The following is a 20,000-nucleotide window of genomic DNA, read 5'->3' as shown; positions in this document are numbered from 1 at the left end:
TGCACCTCCACCACTTTTGTCAACTCCTCTCCCACGCCATCTTCACTCCCTTTTCTGCTGCGTCCCTCTACCATCCCTTCCACTCATCTAGCCATCAATTCAACCCACCACTACCATACACATACCTGTACATGTGTGATCCCTTTCATATACATAAACACATTAAACACACCTGGCTGTCTCTATACATTATACCTCTAGCGGTATGTCTTTTTTGCTGTGTCTGTCTGCCCCTTCCCATTGCACTTTTTCCTTTTCTTTTTTCTGTCGTGCTATCAATCATTTTGCTTTACCCATCTTCCTTTCCCTTTCGTGTGCACTGGTAGTCATTCCTGCACCCCTGACTCTGGAAATTCTCAATAGCATTCAGCAAAAAGACAAACAACTGTTTTTTTAAATATGGCTTATTCCCTATAAAGCCACGTTCACATACAAAACTCGCTTCTCGCTCACTTGCCTACTTGCCACTCGCTCATGGAACGTTCGCTAAACGTTCCCGTGGGTTTAACTGCCAACGCAAAAACGAGAAGTACCGAACTCTGCATTCCAATTGGTTACTCCCATACTCGCCTCACTCGAAGATAAAATATTTTGGTAACACTCTCTATGAAGCCCATATCTATAGCGCATTATGAGCGCATTTATAACAAATTATAATGCACATTATAATTACTTACAACGCATTACGACTACACTGATGATGTTTCATGATGCTTTATGTTAACAGTAATGCATAACCATGAATGTAGCATATAATACTTTATAAATCCAAGGGTATTATGAGTGCTCATGACAGGATATAAACTACAGGCTGCCTGATGGGGCTTACAGTACATTATGATGCATTATAGATACGCATTATACAGTGCATTATAGATGCATCCATATGAACTTCACTTTACTTAGAGCACACATTGACGACTTATGATCTCACATGAAACATTATAGCATCATATGAGCCCTTATGACAGTTTATCATCCAGGTCTGTGCATAGAGGGATATAGGTGCTCATAATGTACTATAAGCCCCATCAGGCAGCCTGTAGTTTATAGCCAGTCATGAGCACTCATGACACCCTTGGATTTATAAAGCATTATAAGCTAGATTAATAGCTATTCATAACTGTTAATATAAAGCATCATGAAGCATTATGAGTGTAGTCATAATACGTTGTAAGTAATTATAATGTGCATTATAATTTGTTATAAATGCGCTTATAATGTTGGCTTTAAGTAAAGTGTTACCAATATTTTCAACTCGGAATCCGCCCACATTGCATCGCTTGTACACTCCTCGCCAACTCTCCTCCTTGTCTTGCTGGAACACATAGACATTCTATTGACTTAACTCGCAGAGCAAGTAACTAGCCGCGACTTGTGTGAACGAGGCTTTAGTTTCACAAGATCTCGCAAGATGAAACTCTGCGAGATTTCTCGCCGCGTTAAAAATCTGTCTGGCGAGATTTGTGATCCAGCAACCAGTTTTTATTAAGCTTGTAAAATCACTCATAATGACTTTTAAATCGTGATGGTAGCCGGCTATTTACTCCAAGATACATCCTCCAATTCATATGTGCTGGTCAATTTTAGGTTTCAATAGAGTAATTATTGTGGGAGATGCAACCACTGCACTACTATGCAGCAAACCAATAAATTTACGGATGTGCATGAAAACCCATTACATCAAAGGATACATCAACTGCAATACCACTTATGTGGTGTATTACCTGTATTGCCCATGTGGACATTTCTACATTGGAAGGACAAAAAGAAAACTACAACAGAGGGTAGCAGAGCACAAATATGCAATTTGTACAGGAAATGTGGATTACCCAATGGCGAAGCATTACAAGCAACACCATGGATGCAACCCAGTGTCACTACAGGCAATGGGTATAGAGACAATTGAGCTATCCAAAAGGGGAGGGGACAAACTTTAAAATATATATTACAGAGGAAGACCTACTTGATATACATTAAATGCCCTCACAAGGCCAGGACTTAATGAAGACTCGGACTATACCCTCCCTTTTATGAAGACATTTTCAATGTGCTCATTGTAATTGTAAGATTGTACGTCTTCTTCAGAGCATTTAATATACAGTAGTAGGTGATTCAATGTTTACTTTTACGTGCTTAGGTTGATTAAGAAATATTTACAAAATGACCACAAGAGGGAGACATAGTTTGACCTATAAGTAAAGCTTATTTTCTCTTCTATGCTTAACTGGATACTTTGAGATGAACTGTTCTTTATAGCCCTTATGAAGTGATTACTTTAGTCCTCATACGTAGTATAATTATTTTTAACTTGTGTGTGATGTTTTTATGTGTGACATGGTGCACCATTAACTGACTGATAGGTGGAGTCTATGCACCTGCCACTTAGTCCTACTTGATTACTTGAGCCTTCTCCTTGTTATAGGGACTTAGGAATTAGTCAGTCTTTAGGCTCTGAAGAAGACAATAGTCGCAATGCATCAGCCCATTTAATTAAAGGCTTTTTAACTTCACTAGCAGTGTGCCTTGGAATCTTTGGCAGACCTTATCAACAGCCACAACTGGAGCTAAGTCTAGTAATTATTAGAGTTATTATCTAGACTAATTATTACATTACAATCCTGCGCTCCCGTCCTTTTACTTGAGCACGGAACGTATACACACAGGCACGTGCTGGGAGACGGCAGACAAAGTACTCCAGAGCAGTGCTCTGTATTTTATCAATAAATTATTCACAGTGGAATTATGGAATAATTGGTGATGGGGGTTTGTAATCATGGACAGCACACTGCAAAATGTGGAATAATTTCCTATCCAGTTGTTTGTAGTTGGCAAAACAAACTATTTTACCTGGTAAGTCAGCTGTCAGTTCTTCAGTGGTTACTAGCTATTGGCAATTCCTGGGTTGAAGTTACGTCATCATGGGAGCGCGCAAATTTGAAATGGTGGGCGTCCTGGGATTGGAGCGTTTGAAACCCATTCAAAAATATTTTTTTTCGAACAGCCACAGAACATTTAGTTAGACCTAAAGACAGACTTATAGACTTATAGACTTATAACTTCTACCAATCCGAAGGTAGCCCACTTTAAGCGAGGGTTAGTTAGTGAAAAAAATAGCGTTTCGTTTCTCTGGAAACGGAGACGAAGCGGTTTAGTAGAGAGAGTATAGTAGAGTAGAGTTTATGTTACATAGGTATGTAACATGAGTACATAGGTGTATAAATATCTTGGTGTTATGATTGACCAGAATCTGACTCAGACTGACCACATTGACTTCATGTGTTAAAAAAATACAGCAACACATATACTTCCTGCGAAGATTAAGATCCTTTGGTGCTAGTGCCCAAATCATCTTCTTATTTTTTTACATCTGTGATCAAGAGTGTCATGCTTTACTGCAGTAGAGCTTGGTACAATAGCCTCTCTGTGAAAGATAAAGCAAAACTCCAACGGCAAATTAAAATCTGCTCTAAGATCATTGGGCTGCCCATAGCAAACCTATTCCAGGAAGCTCATAACAAAAGCATGCTACGACTGGCCACTTGCATCTCTACTGACATCACACACACTCTTTACCTAGAATACCAGCCATTACCCTCAAGTAGGCGTTTCAGAGTTCCCCGCTTCAACCGCAACAGACGTGCTTTCATACATCAATCCATTCTTTTGTTAAACAGTCATAAAGGGCTATGCATACTTAACGTGCGCACTTTGGGGCATTTGGCGCGAGAACCATTAAAATGTGGCAGACCATTCATAGTCAAAAGCGCCATTTACAGGCTTTTGCTTGCATTTTCGGAAGTGTGCCCTCTGCTGTTCATGAGAGAAACGGCAGCATCTTTCGCAACTCGCAGCGTGAGTTCTACAGATGTATAAATAAAAATATAAGCCAAACACGGCTGCTGTAGGGCTACTGAACGTCTGACTTATGACTTACCACAATGAAACATAGATTTTTGTTGTAGCCTACATTGCCAGATCATTCCAAGACCATGTGAGAGTATTGTTCTGGCTGCAGAATTTATAAATAGATAGCCAAACACAACGTGCTTCTGAACAAAGTAAACAATTGTTTCACTGAACAGCATTTAAGGCAGAAGATAAAATAACTCTCAAGGACATTTTATTATAGTCAAAATGATGCAGGGTCTATTCTGTAGTAGCCTGCAGTAGCTGTAGCCTTTCTTCGCAACTCTTGCTTTGTCTGCCTATCTACATGGTCGCTGGTGGCGCACGCCAAGTTACAAAAAATATCGTTGCACGCGCCGCGGCAGCTTGCGGAGGGGCGTGTGACGTCATTTTGAGCGCACGCCATCGTCGCGAGGGAGGTATGAATGAGTGTGACGGTGTGAACCCCACCGCACTAGTTTGACTCATTTTAAGTTGATTTATTTGCTTGTTTTTCATGTTTGTTTAAAAGTCAGTGTCCTAGGTGCACATAGGTGCTGTACTGCTTTTTGTTTTGTACTGCTTTTTGTTTTTCTTGATTTATTTGTATGTTTAAAGTATAAGCCTAATTTAGTTTGATGTGTTTGGTGGAATGCGCATGTGCCCTTAATGGGCTGGTTTAACGAGGTGCCCTCAATTGGCTGTGTAGCCAGATGATTTCCAATTAGAATAGCCTAATTGGTAGTGCCATGTGATTGGCTAATGTCTTGACTGCCTTGTCTCTTTGAATCCCAGTGTAGGGAACTCAGGAGGCTCATTTTTGTTTCTGAAGCACATGAGTGCTGTCACCCCACCTGATGCAAGGTGTTGGGTTCCTTTTGGTGGCTCTTTTTTAGTCATGTGTTTGACTCCACCATTTTCTTTTTGTTAGCTTACTTTTTGTACGTTCTTATTTTATTTTCTTCTCATCTTCTTTACTTTTGTATATAGTTTTCTGCACTTTATTGAGACTTTGGTTTAATAAAAAACCCATATTTTTTTCACCCCTACTTTTTGTGTCACCGCATTGCTCAATTTCTCCTGGCCACGAGGCTACTCTACAACATTTGGTGGCAGCGGTTTGGGATGCCAGTGTGCCGTGGAGAAATTGCAGTGACATTTTTTTTTTTGCTTTAGTATATCTTTTTTTTTCTCTTTTGACTTTTTTGCCTCACCATGGATGAAGAGCTGGAAAAGAGACTGGCTGCTGAGCAGTTGTTAGAGTGGCTGGAGCTCGAAGATGATTGGGTGGAGGCTACCCCTCTCCTGGTGGAGTCTCTTCAAGACCGGTTTCCTGAACAGTGGGCCGAATGGCTACAACGGTACCCGGCTGCAACCACGCTGGAGATGACCTTCAGCACTCAACGTTTCCTGCTCAACCAGCTAAGCAGAGGCATCCAGCCGGGGAAGGAGCTGTGTCCCTGTCGTCCGGAGAGCCGAGCAGAGTCCTGCTGTTTCCACTGCTCCATGAGCGACCACCACTCAACCACCTGTCCAGATTGTCCAGAGCGATGGTGTGGCCATTGCAGAAGGTATGGCCATAGTTTGGCCATGTGTGTGCTCCACCAGCCATGGGCGTTGGAGAGCACAGAGGCCAGCACATCAGTGGTTCCAGCATTGGGGCCTATGGAGGCTTGCGTTCCAGCGGAGCCTGAACAAGCTCCGCCAACTGAGCCCCCTTCAGCAGCTGCATGGCCGCAGATACTGGTGGCTGGGTCTACCGAGACCTGTCCAGCAGCACCAACAACCGTCCCTGATCCACCTGCAGCTGTGAAGCCAGTTTTGGCTTGTGCAGCACCAGATCCTTCACCATGTGACTCAACAGCCGGGCCTGCAGAGGCCCACACACACGTGAGTCCGTTTTCTAAGACACATGTACATTCGCGACAGAGACACAAAAGGCGTGCGTCTCTTGCAAAGAGGTATTGCCAGCACAAACCGATACCACCTGCTAATGTCTTTGGGTCAGTGCCAGCTGAAAAGCAAGTTTGGACTCCTATACCTCCGTGTGTGAGTGTAGGACCATTGCGTGGACTTGTGATTCCACCCGAAGCGGCTTTTAAGCCATATGCATCTAACTGGGGGCATTTGCCTCATTGTGGTCCACAATTTATCACTTTTGTGACTCTTGTAGTACTGCCTGTGTTCTTTGTATGTACTTGGGGTGGTTTGGTTTTGTTTCCTCTGAATTGGGTTGTCCCAGTATTTCTTTTTTGACCGACCAATGGTCTACTGTCTTTATTTTTCTTTCCTGTTTCTGATGTATTTTTAGTGGGGTAAGCATATGAGTGCTATCTGCAAGATGTAGCATTGCCTCTCCTCCGTGTCTTCGGCGAGCCGGCACGCCTTGACATATGGGTGGGGGTGTGTGACGGTGTGAACCCCACCGCACTAGTTTGACTCATTTTAAGTTGATTTATTTGCTTGTTTTTCATGTTTGTTTAAAAGTCAGTGTCCTAGGTGCACATAGGTGCTGTACTGCTTTTTGTTTTTCTTGATTTATTTGTATGTTTAAAGTATAGGCCTAATTTAGTTTGATTTGTGTTTGGTGGAATGCGCATGTGCCCTTAATGGGCTGGTTTAACGAGGTGCCCTCAATTGGCTGTGTAGCCAGATGATTTCCAATTAGAATAGCCTAATTGGTAGTGCCATGTGATTGGCTAATGTCTTGACTGCCTTGTCTATTTGAATCCCGGTGTAGGGAACTCAGGAGGCTCATTTTTGTTTCTGAAGCACATGAGTGCTGTCACCCCACCTGATGCAAGGTGTTGGGTTCCTTTTGGTGGCTCTTTTTTAGTCATGTGTTTGACTCCACCATTTTCTTTTTGTTAGCTTACTTTTTGTACGTTCTTATTTTATTTTCTTCTCATCTTCTTTACTTTTGTATATAGTTTTCTGCACTTTATTGAGACTTTGGTTTAATAAAAAACCCATCATTTTTTCACCCCTACTTTTTGTGTCACCGCATTGCTCAATTTCTCCTGGCCACGAGGCTACTCTACAACAATGAGGTTAGCGCCAGTATCGCTAAGTATGAATCCGCCTTAAGACTGCATAGAGTTATCACTCCATGTTGGTAGGATCCTCAAGTTATGTGGGTTGTATGTAATGTATGTATGTATGTATGTCTGTATATAGGCCTGTGTCCTCTGTTTTTTTGTTTTTTGTTTTGTCTTTTGTCAGTTTTTCAATAGTCTTGTGATGTGATGTTATGTGTATGTCCTGTCTTAAGCAAGTGTTGCTCAGAGACGCAAAAAGAATTTCAGTGAAAACTGACAATAAAATCTAATCATATCGTATCGTAGGTGCTATTTGACTCATTTTTGCGGGTTTTTTGGATGCATTTCGAATCTTGACATTGTAATGGACAGTCTATGCTATTTTCATGATGTATTTTTACGTGACATGGAAGTAAATGTGTTAACAGTAATGCCGTCTGGGATTTGCTAAAATGGGCTTGGCTAGTCCGCTAGTTAGCTAGTTCCACCGCTTCGTCTCAGTTTCCAGGGAAACAAAACGCTATTTTTTAACCATTGCGTGGCAATTTTCCAATATCAATGATCCTGCTATCTCAACACATTGACTCCCACCATGATGTTGGAATTTATCCTGTAAACTCCCGGGCATTCTAAACAATTTTTAGAAAAGCCTCAGAATATTTTGTGTTGACATATAGGCTCATCTCAGCTTTCCATAGGTCAAATCCAAATGTTTGTAGGTACTTCTGTTCCGAAGTTAGGCCACGCTAAGCAAGGGTTAAGGGCGGGTTATGCTTCCTTTCAGTGCCACAGAGTGAGCTTGTCGCAGGCATGATGCAGTTACTTTTGATTTATGCCCTGTTTTGAAGCACGGTCTGCGCGATGTCATTCCACGCTCAAACTGCCTTCAATACAAAGAGTAAAGACGTGTCAGTTGTTTTTTAGCTTCACAGACTCGACGACAATGAAAAGGAAACATTAAATGTTTATATCACGTGCATGTTTGATCGCACTGGCAGCCAAAGTGGTAGTTTAGAACAAAGAAGTGTCTCATTTGTCGAGGACGAAGCGAAATGTTTCCTCGACCTCGGAAATACTGTTCAACTGTCCAAATAACTTCAGCGTCGTAACTTGCAAGCGCACGTGTTGTCTTTGGTTCGTGTAAATAAATGAAACGACAAAGCACAGGCAACTTATTTAATGAAGAGCTCACAGTCCGTAGACCGACGAAGGTTAGAACAAGGAAGTAGTTTGGGGGGGGGGGCTTCACTCCGTTAACTGCGCGGCTCACTGAATCACGACGCAGGGACGCTGATCTCGAGGCATAAACCACCCTTTACTCGGAGCGTTCCTATGTTCCCACTGCCCATTGGTCCCACATCACAAAAAAATTTAACATTATTTTTTGGCCCATTGGTCCCACAGCCCAATGGTCCCACAGCATAGTCCTGCTTCTCCATGTTTACACATTTGAGAATGTATTCAAATTTAGGCCCTATGTTGCATTTTGGGGAGAAAGGCATATTCTCTCAGTTTACTCGGAAATGTGGGAACATGGAGTTGTGTAATATGGGGCCTATATTTGAATAATGTCTTGAAAATGGGGGAACATGGAGCAGCAGGAATAAGCTGTGGGACCAATGGGCAGTGGTACCAATGGGCTGAAACATAGAGAAGCATAGAGCTGACCCTGGGTTGGTTTTTCCTTAAAACTGGGATAAAACATTTTTTGTTACATATGCACTATTTGATTCTCCAAGTTCAAATTGTGAATCTAATGTATTTTCACACCCCAAGAAGAAGTCCCTCTGTCACGTCCAAGTTAACTATTTGAATGAAAAGACACCTGTACTAATGTTTACTGCCATATCTTCTGAAGTGCTGACTACATGTCCCCTAATGATTTGCATTTGTCCCTCTGTGTAGAAAAAACGTAGACACATTCACTGAAGGCTGCTTGCTGCTGCTGCTACCACAAGTTGTGCTATTTTTTGCTCTAAACGTCCATGATCACTCTTGACTTTTGAAATTTGATGATGGCATAACTCCCACGTCCTTCCATATGTCCATCAGAAGCAAAACAGTGTCAAGACCACTTGTTTTGATTAGTCTACCCCACTTGACGTGATCAGGAAGTGCATTATTTTAAATTTCGCTGTAATGACACTCATATACTGTGTTGTGATAAAATGCCCAGATGAAATATTAATTCATGAATTTGTAGTTGTTTTCATGATCTACTTGTATGTCAGTTCTGTTCTTCACAGAGTTACAAAGATTGCACAGGAGATGCATTGAAATGTCTCAATTCAAAAATTTTAAAAGAAAATGTAAAAATGTATGTTTACCATTTGGGAGTCAACGCCTGGGAGTAAAAAACACAAGTTGAGAGCATGAGAGTCAATATGTGAACACGAGGTATGGTACATCTACACAGTGGATGCAGTATTCTGGAAAAAATGTCTGTCTGAAATTTTGACAGGATGTCGGTATGCACAATGGCTCAAGCGGATTATTTCTTAGTATTTTTTTCTGGTTCTGAAATACTTTCTCCTCTGTCTGTTTTCCAGGGCTTGAACATCATCTTCAATGTGGCTCTGGCACTCCTGAAGGTATGTGGTATAACCTTCTGCCTCTTTTTAAAAAGGACAGTCTTTAGCTCAATCACCAGTATGTGTCTCCCTCTGCTGTTCTATGTGTGCAAAACAGGCACTCTCATGCACAGACTCAACATGATGATGCATTTAGCCTATGGTATTGCTATTCTAATGGTGGCCCTGGGGCCAGATGCGGCCATTGGACACCAAGGTTCTGGCCCCCCACAAGCCCCTTGAAGTACAGAATTGTTTTTCAGAATTTAGAGATAAAAGTATGGGTTCCTTTATCGTGCTGAAACGGGACTCGGGACATTACAATGCAGGAAATGACATCTAAGAAATGCAAAACTTTCTAGGGGAGGACCCCCAGACCCTCCACTTCCATGAAGTGTCCCATATTTTTTTCATTGACAGTCGGCATTCATAATACATACGTATAGTTCGGCCCCTTTACTGGGAGAAATTTGAAAAACTGGCCCTTGTTGACATTTAATTGAATAGCTCTGGCCTATGGTCTTGTCCAAAGCAAATGACTGTTGTTAAAGGTGGTGGTGCAGGTTAAGTTTGATAACGAATTAATCTCTTGAGTGGTGTGGGGTTATGGTGGGCACCTCATTCATGACAAATGGCACAGGAGAGCAACATCCATTTACTCCCACATACAGAACATTCTTTATACTGGAATGGGGTTCGAAGCTGTGACCTTTGACATCAGGACAAAACCCTCTAATCACTCAATCACAGCTGCCCCTTAGGTCACTTATACTCAAGTGCCAGCTAGACACGGTACAGATGTCAGATGATCCTGCGCTGAACTAATGGTAATAATATCATAATAATATTTGATAGCTATACCTGGTTCTTTTGCCTGCTTCTAGAAGGACATATCAGGCATGCTTTATTGAGTAGCAGAAGGCGAAATAAAATGTGAAACCTTTGGAGAATAAGAAAGTTAAGGTATACTATACTATAGACTTCATCCCTGTGAAGGGTATTGATGAGATTAAGATGTGTGATGGGGTAAGAGGACACAGTAGCGATACTCTTATACTGTTGATGCTCAATCTGCCCTGCTGGGTTCAGTGGGTTCAACAGAAGGCATAAGTCCTGGGTCAAGGTTACAGAATTCAAAGGCTCAGTAACCTTTTTTCTTGCCTTAGTGATCTCATTGCATGGCAACTGATTCAAGTGAAGTTTAACTCAATGTACAAATATGACATAAATATTATGTAAATACTAAATATAACTGTGGGGTAGATTACGGTTTTGATTTCAAAAAAACAATCCATCAGATTTACTTGGATGTAAAAATACGAACCTATTTTTGACATACAAAAATGCTTTGGGTGGAGTCCATTGAAACATTAATTTGTGAGGGAAAAAATTATGAAATGCATTTGGTATGTCTTGAGGTTTTTCACATAGCACACATTATGGACCAGGGAATAAAAGCTGACATTCTGAACTGTTGTCTTATATTCCTCTTTTAGTCTTAAAAGCAAAGGTCTTCAGCTGAACAACAAGAACAAGGAAATGTGCCTTGCTGTTCCAAAACTTTTGGAGGGGACTTTATGTTTTTGTTTTCTGGAGCACAAAAGAGGACAGTTGTATGAAGCCATGGCAGGTGGAGGAATTACAGTCGACGTTTTGGCTTTGAGATGTACAGTATCCGTTTTCATTTTATGTGCTGTATGAGTTGGTGGCCATCCTCCGCATGCTGCTGCAGATGTTGATGTGGTGTGTTTTGAGTGGGGTCTAATGGACTTATTCATCTGGCAGCATGGCCGGTTTAAAATTCATATGTCCACAGATTACTCTGGAGTTCAATTTCACATGGGTGGCACTGTGACGGGCAGTATCAGTTGCTCCCGATGGATTCTGTGGTTCTTTTAGGCAAAGGATTTTACACCATTGTTTTTCTTCTCTCTGCTTCGTTGTGCTGCTCAGACCTGTGTTTTTTTTTGCGTGAATTGTTACCTGGGTCCCCGGAGCAGGTTGGGCCAGGTATTGCAATAACTCTGTTTGTCTGTTTATCTTTTGGTCTGTGTGTCCGCCCACAATATCTGTGGTCATCTTTGGGAGCCCAAAAGCACAAATTCACCTGAGCGATACATATAAAGAATTATAGAGTAGATACGGCTCTGAACATCACATTCATATAGTGTTGGCCAGGTTGCCAGCTGTGATTGCTCTTGTCAATTATTGTCCATGGCAAATGTCACTTTGCTTCCAGGTGAGGTGTTGGAACACGTTTTTGCACTGTTATCGGAATAAGCTGTTTGGACTGGACTGCATAGGCTTAGAAGCATGCTAACAGCACAGCTGAAATGTTTTTCAATCATGAAGTGGGGATAGGCTGCAGGTTGACCACCTAATTTGATTGATCATTTTTTTTAGTGGTTGTCCTCTGATGAGACTAAAGTTCTTCAGTATGTGGTGGAGGGGTAAGGGGGTGGTAAGGGGACCATGGGAACTGGTGAAGTCAGGAGACAATCCCCTGGCTACTGTTTTATTATTTGTTTTATTTATTATCTTGTCATAATATTACACTTAAATCAAGATGACCGTCAATTTTATTTAACCTTCATTTAGCCAAGAAAGTTGCATTCACACTGTGTCTCTGCCAGGGAGGCCTGGTCAATGCAAAACAATACAATATACAAATACATACAAACAATACAAATATATTGCACTTTGCTTTCAGACTGAGCCAGGTGTTATTAAGTAATGTATAGAAAATATGTATTATATATTATTAAGTTATCACATAATGCAGTGTTAAATACACAAGGATTTATAACAACATGGATGTAGTACTATTATAAAGCAAGTCATCAATCTTTGCTCGCGCTGCCTTGCCAGCTTATGTGTGCAATCCGTTGCTCAAGTTATTTATAGAGTACAGCGGCAAAGAGATGGGTAGGTTCTGCTTAGTCTAGGGGAATAAAGGTCCCAACACTGGCCCTAAAACACATTGATTGTACACCACCTCTGTGCTGTCTTCATTCACATTGTCCTCTAGTCCAGACAGCTAGGTCTTAATGTGGTGTAGGATGTTGTGAACGCTCCAACCATTTATGAAAGGTGCTGGCTGATGTCTCCTCTCACTCAGTGTCTTAGGGTTTAAATGGATTTGAGACGAAAGCATACAGGCAGCATTAATGTATGACTGTGCTGGAGGTGGGAGGAGAGTGGAAGAGAGGGAAAGGGAGGGTGAGTTGAAGAGGGGGTTTCACTGCCTCACTCTGATTGGTTAGTTATTACGACATTCTCCCCAGAGGCTTCCTACAGCCCCCCGCTATGTTTTTTTTTCCCTCTCCAGCCTCTCTCTCTCTCTCTCTCTCTCTCTCTCTCTCTCTCTCTCTCTTTGTCCCTCCCACCTTCGTTCTCCCTCCCTCTCCCTTTTCCTCTCGCTCTGTTTGCTCACATGCCCTGCTGATTGCCATCTCAAAAAAAAAAATATTGAGAGAGAGCAAGGGAGCGAGCGCGTGCAGGAGCATCGTTAGCAGTTAGCAGCAGCAGCTAACGTGCTGAGGAGAAGGGCGCTGTCACTATAGCATCCTGTCAGCCATGAGGACCAAAAGCACAGCAGCATCCCTGCTTGTGTCGGGAGCACTTTCTCTGCGTCTGCCGCTCTGCTCCACCCAGCTACACCCTTCTTCTCCTCCTGATCCAGCGCTCAGCTCTCTGTCCTCTCTTCTTTGCCACTACTTCTAGCATCGGATCTCGCCTCCACCAGCTCTGCACAACCTCCTCCGCCTCCTCATCCGCTTCTTGTTGCTACAGCCGGTGTCCATTTCAGGCAGAACGGGAAGGAAAAAGTTGGATGCATCTTGTGATGTCAGCGGCGCTGAGAGATGGTGGTGACGGACTAGTGGACAGTCTCTCGCAACTGTTAGCCATCCATGCTACCCTCCCTGATCTACTCTGAAGCTTTCCCTGCCACCCTCCTTTTGCCATCGTCCCTTAATGCTTTGGATATGATCTTTGCAGAGAAGTGATATCACAAGGAGCAGAATTCCACCTTACCGTACCTGCTGAAATAGGACAAGTATTCTGGTAACCTGGGGAGAAAAGCTTTATTGGAAACATCTCAGCAATCGCACAAACATACCTCAACATTTTTGTTGAAACTTTTCTGGGTATTTTCCATGCTCACAGACTAATGAAACGTGCGTAAAGCTCAGCCGCAAGAATCATCAGGAAAGTTGCACCATCTGTTTTGTGATGCTTAGTGAGCGCGACTAAAAGCTCTGCTTCCATGTTGTGTCATTTCTCATCCTCTCTGGGTCAAGAAGCCATGACTAACAAGATTGCATCTGCTTGAAGTTTTATTGGTTTGATAGTTCCTGTTTCCCTGTGGGGATGGCGCAGAGGGATTCGTCTGAAGCTGACTAGGACTCGCAGCCTGTGTGGCCTCTCTGGCCTTCCCACACTTCCGTCTGCTGGCGTCTATCATCCATTTTCAGTCTCTCTCTTCACTTAATCATCTCCCTCCTCTCATGCGTTAAGTCCTCCTCTTCCTCCATCTCTTCCGTAGAGAGGAAAGGATGTGTCTTTTTGTAAAGGAAATGGCAATGTGTTCTCTTTCTGTTTGTCTCCCAGATCCAGCACACCCAGCCTGTCTGTTGCCAGGCAACTGAGCACTAAATTGACAGTTCTGGGTGGAGAGCCACCACAAGGATGCGCATGCCTTAAGCAGGACTTCCCTCAGCATGCTAAACAGGACTAGATGACCAACATCTGCTTTTGTGGTTTCTTCACCGGATTCGCAGCCCATTCATCATGTAGTCATCACTGCCTGATCGCTGCAAGATATCATCTCATTGTATAGAGCAGGTGGTGTGTGTGTTATCGATGCTTAAGTGGAGCGGAGCAGGGGGACGGGGGATGTTTATCACTGGCCTGCTTCCTGTTGGCCACCCTGCTAATTGCATTTCTACCCTGCTCTTTGGCTTGTGTGCCAGTGCTGTTGGGAGACATCTTGCTGGACACTTCTTCATGGTGCGATGACAAGAGAAGAAATATGGACAATTTGATCACATGAAAAAACTCTTAATGTTATAAAATAGTCTAACTGCCCTTAGTGTGCGTTTCATTACTTTTTCAAAACACACACAGACATATATGCCAACATCAAAATGTCAATAGAGGCAACGACACTGGCTGAGGAGAGCCATGACCTGAGTGACTCTCCAAATCTAAGTCTCCCTCCGTGTGTTGGAGACTCGGAGGGGGAGTCCTCTTCCGACCCGACCACTGATGTCAGCAGCCCAGAGAAGGAACTGCCATCCCCCGTGTGTCTGACTTTGGAGGATGGACCCTCGGGGCAAGAGGGCATCAGGGAGGGCGTCGGCACAGCAGCGGACTCGACCACCCGAGTCATGGGGCTCCTGGGCATGGGCCATCGGCTCTTTGTGCCACGGTTGCTGGCGGTGAGAGAGGGGGAGAGATTTGGAACATTCCTGACACATTTGGAAACTAGAGAGAGTGGAACAGCACTCCTAGTCACTGTTCAGACTAAAAAACTAAAAACAGTGACTTGGAATACTGTCCTTTATTTTTTTAATTTCTTTCATTTGGAATTTATTTTACTTTTGAAGACTTGAGCCTGTTACATGAAGTTTATTGAATCTACAGAGGGAACATGACAGGACAGAACAGCTATTACTAAAAGATATAGACCTCTCTGCAGATTGCCAGTGTTTTAATTTTTGTAGTGGATTTGTTATTTTGCTGTGTTCTTTTTCTTTTGTATTATTTCTTAAGGTAGGTTGCTGCAACATTGAAAAGTTTATTTGAATGCTTATAACAGCCAGTTTGGCATATGGGCATGAGCGTTGGCCTATTTTTTGTTTTTATTTTTTTTTGTTTATTTAAACTGACAAATCACAGAAATATACGATAGATGTTTCAATTTCACACATTGTAATTTGGGATGGCAAACATTGTTTGCACCAGAAGATGGTGCTAGTTTTTGTTTCTGTCTGCCTCCCAGACCCTCATTGCCTGTAATTAATGTTTACAGACCTAGAGGAAACTGTATTGTGGATTCAGTGTGCTGTTGCCGTTCATGAGACGTCTTATTTAGTAATCTTAGTAATCTAATTATTTTGTGTAAGTGTAATACAAGATACTTCAAAGTGGGAAATGCTGGCAAATATTTGAGAACAACGAATACTATTTTCCCTGCCGTTATATTAAACTGTTCAAAAGCTCCTGAATGAGGAACTGTAGACACCGTTCACTAGTTTACGTGTGCAGGGTGTCTCAGTTTATGGTAAAGTAGGCCTTTAGTAAAATGTATTTAAGGTAATTAAAGTTTAATAGGATTTACATATATCACTTTTTGTTATGGCCTAGTTTCAAACTGATGTTCAAACTCTTTGCTATGCTGTCAGCAACAGTCACTGAAAGCGCAACAATTGATATTGATTGTCAGCACTGCCTGAACCAGAATGGATATCAGTTTGAGAGCAGGTGGTGACAAATCAATAAAATTATGTAAAAAGTCATGTTCTATGAATTTGAAAATTGGATTTTAGAACATGGAATACACGCCTACTTTACAGTTGTTTAATGTGTGTACATGTTTGGGACACCTCATAGTTAGACTTTTTTTTTTACTGTTTTATTTGCTTGTCATGACTTAAAGGTTTTTTTTTTTTGCTTTTTGTGTATTTTTCTGTCAGACCTCAAAGGAGGACCTGCTGCAGGCAGATTTCGAGGGTGCCCTGAAGTTTTTCCGGGTGCAGCTCCCCAAGCGCTACCGTGCCGCAGAGAACGCCCGTCGCCTCATGGAACAGGCCTGCAACATCAAGGTAAGTGCTTACTCAATTTAAAGTATATTTCTGGGTGTTTGTGTCTTTGTTGATAAGGCAGTGGTGAGTAGGATAGGAAACGAAATGGGAGAAGGGTGATGGGGTGCAGAGTTGGGGCTTGTCCTATATTCAAACCTGCGCTCCGATTATTGCCAACTTATGGGGATGGGTGCTTAACGAAGTGCCACTCTGCACCCACCATGCTTAGTGCTTTACACGAAGGGTCTCGTGTAGAATTGCCTTGAGGATGATTCTCTACATAGGCATTTGTCAAGTCCAGTTTTTATATTTGTACAGTTTTATATGTGATATATTCTGAGTTTAGTACGATGAGGAGGGAGTGTGAGCTTAGTGTATGCCCTCTGGTCGGGGTTGATGCTGGGTTTCATTGCTGTTCCAAACTCCACTGCTTTGGATTACCAACCTTGCTAAACTGAACTCTATCTTCAAAATGCACAGTAGTTATGCCTAATATCCAATGAACCTGCTGTATGTGTGCGTTTTGTTTCTGAGCACAGTCTGTGCAGGTGCATTTCTCAGACAATTGCATTGGTTGCTGCTGTCACTTTGCTATGTGCACTATTGCACTATATCTGTCTGTACCAAGCTGCTGGTATCCCTGGACAACTGATTTCATATGGAGTCAGTGTCAGAAACGCACTGGCGTAACAGCTCTGTGCGTGTGCGTGCGCACATTTCGTTTATTTGTATTTTTGATGAGAGAAGAAGAGTCTCACAAAGTTTCAGAAAGGAAGGAAGAGGAGTTTGGCAGATTTGAAGTGTGATAACCCCCGAGCACTTACACACGAAAACAGTTTTAAGTGCGTGCTACTGTTCTCCTCTGTCTCGCAGATACCCAATTTCATCACTCTCCTAACCCACCTGTATTTTTTTATCAGACTGACATTGTTGAATCGTCTCAGCAAAGTGTCAATCACCACTCCCCGTGTGTTGCCACCGTAATCGATTATACGTTTCAGCCACTGCTCATTTATTTGGCTATTACCTGGGACAAAAAGTTTACTGTAGGCATATTTCTACCGTTTTGGCTTGTGGAAGTAAGATGCGCAACGGAAGCAATGAAGGGATTACTACAGTGCTAGTTCTTAGAGAAGGTATTAGTCATCATGTCCGAGTTGCTGGTGAGGGATATGTTGCCATGTTGAAGCAAAGGTCCTCGTGGTTGAGAGGATCAGAGAATGTCTCCTGTGAGTAAAAGACTGGAAAACCTGTGGGTACAGTATAGCATGTTCGATTATTTAGTCAATAACCCAGTTAACGGCCCTACCGTGGCTGATATGGTAGGGCACACGTTTACCACTCGGCCGACCCGGGTTCGATTCCCAGTCCGGGTCCTTTGCCGGTCCTTCCCCATCTCTCTCTCCCAGCTCGCTTCCTGTCTCTCCTTCACTGTCCTGTCTCACAAAAACCAATAAAGTCTGAAAATCCCCAAAAAAATACTTAAAAAAAAAAAAAAACAGTTAACGCCTACATGCATGTACTACATGAGTCGTATGGCTTTGTTCTTCTATCGCAGCTGTATGCAGGGGGCTATATTTCTATTTTAGAATGAGAGACCCCTGCATACAGTACGGCAGCAAGTTATTAAGGCAGCTTGATGGTGTTTTGCACAGTGTTGCTGATGGTCTTTAAATGTAGAGTATTTTAGCTGTTTATTTTCACAAATAGCCTGAGCTGGCACTGTGCTGTTATCACAGCTGTAGCTTTGGAAATGTGAAATGTGAGAATCTAAATAGCTGCTATCTTAAAAACACCAGCCCCTTTTGTCAACAGAGAGAGAGAGAGAGAGAGAGAGAGAGAGAGAGAGAGAGAGAGAGAGAGAGAGAGAGAGAGAGAGAGAGAGAGAGAGAGAGAGAGAGAGAGAGAGAGAGAGAGAGAGAGAGAGAGAGAGAATGTGCAAGTGGAAGTCCTTTTACCATGTGACACATTGTAGTGCCAATACAGGTTATTGCTGTCCACACATGTGCTTCAGTCAGCCTTACAGAGACTCACACAAGGTGATATCGGTCAACATATTTCCCCCAGTTTCCTGGAATAAGTTGTTACCTCTTGCAAGAGTAGGATTATCTTCTTCTGCTTTCATTATGCTCTCAAAAACATTTTCTACCAAACAGCAACTACTTGCCTAGAATCTGCAGCTCCCTAAGCATGTTACAATGCGATGATGGGCAACCTGTATTCATTAGTTACAATACAGTGCCACACATTCCAACCAACTTAACCAGGCGATCAACTGGTTGAATTGGGCGAGTGATCACCTAGTTGAACTGGACTAATTAATTGTTTGGATAATGTAACATTCAAACATGCTACTGTAGGCCAAGTTAAGTTCAGCCAATGCCTTATTGCTTTAATATGTTGTCATATCTGCATGTTTATTGTGACTAGTTCAGTCAGAAGACATATCTTTACAATCTTGTGAACTTGAATGACCTTAATAAAAAATAGGTGTCATCCTTTTGTCATCAAAATGACATGCCACCATTGCGGACATTTGCGGAAGAAACAATGTAAGGTCTGTTTGAACTCAGCGATGTGACCTAAAAGGACTGAGCTAGTCACACTCCTCTAAGGCAGATGTAAATTGAAGAATGCAGCTGCATGAAGATCCAGGATGGGGAGACGGGAGACAAAAGATTTCAGACGGGCAAAAAAAGAAGCTGTGGGCTTGAAAAAGCGGAAGATGAGAAGAGGAAAGTGTGAGAAAGATGATGTGTTTGGAAATGAGAAGGCTGTGAAACTGTGGCATTTAGTACAGCTCTCCACTCTTTGAGGTGTCAGTCTTTGGTCTCGTGGAAAAAATCCTTCCCCTAATTTGCATACCTTTTGTACTTGGGTAAAATTAGTAACAGCAATATAGTACTCGCATTTTGCCTTGGTTTGTCTTGAAAGATCTGACACAACTGACTCTCATCTTGGCATGCATATTTACTTGGGAGTACAGTTTGTGTACAAGTCACGAAAACAGTTATGATTCAGGTTGAATTGTTTTTTAATGCCAAGAGCAAACAACCCAAGTTGTCCTCTTCAAACGGGATACAATACTAAATTTAAAGTATAAAGCAATTAAAAAAAGAAATTAAATCAGTCTGTTTCAGAGCGCTGGTAGGCTTGCGTGGGATTTTGAAAATTAGGATAGATTGCTGGCTGAGGCTGCCCCCTCGGCCCTAAGTAGTGCCAAACATGAGCTAACGAAAAAAGGGGCAGGACCTTCTTTAATGTAAAGGCTAGTTCATGATTGAACTTAAAGGATTAAAATTACTGCCAGCCTTAACATTAAAGCGGTTTTATTTTAGAAGAGTGCCTTGGCGTCCTGCGCCCTATATTTTCTACGTCTTGGCCAAAGAGCACCTTCAGACCACCACCAGTTTTACTACTTGAACACTGCAGCCCTCCAGCCCTCTGTTTTGTTTTGAGCTAACTTGATTTTTTTAATTGTATTTTCGGAGGCCAATCCAGGCTTTCATGCCTTTATTGGATAGGACAGTGAAGAAATGGAGAGGAAGATGGGGTAGGGTTGGGAAATGACCCACGTTGGATGCAAACCTAGGTCCGTTTATGGACGGGGATATTAATACACTGTGCCACATCACCCCTACAGTAGTTTGTGTTACTGTTTACACTGTTTGCACAGTCTGCTGCCTGCTATATTAATA

The 20,000-nt window shown here is 42.4% G+C and overlaps 1 protein-coding gene across 1 annotated transcript in view; it reads left to right on the top strand.

Moving 5' to 3' along the window:
- The window catches only part of rabgap1l (RAB GTPase activating protein 1-like), a 106,477-nt gene that overhangs the window by 65,597 nt on the left and 20,880 nt on the right, over positions 1 to 20,000 (top strand). The window contains exons 18-19 of the mRNA XM_063200953.1: positions 9,476 to 9,517; positions 16,195 to 16,323. Coding sequence (XP_063057023.1) covers positions 9,476 to 9,517; positions 16,195 to 16,323 — 171 coding nt within the window. The remainder of the gene's footprint in view (positions 1 to 9,475; positions 9,518 to 16,194; positions 16,324 to 20,000) is intronic.

The sequence above is a fragment of the Engraulis encrasicolus genome, chromosome 6 (assembly GCF_034702125.1).
Source record: "Engraulis encrasicolus isolate BLACKSEA-1 chromosome 6, IST_EnEncr_1.0, whole genome shotgun sequence".
In the NCBI taxonomy this organism is placed as follows: Eukaryota; Metazoa; Chordata; class Actinopteri; order Clupeiformes; family Engraulidae; genus Engraulis; species Engraulis encrasicolus.
Note: the sequence above shows the minus strand (reverse complement) of the source record. Positions and strands in the feature narration are given on the sequence as shown.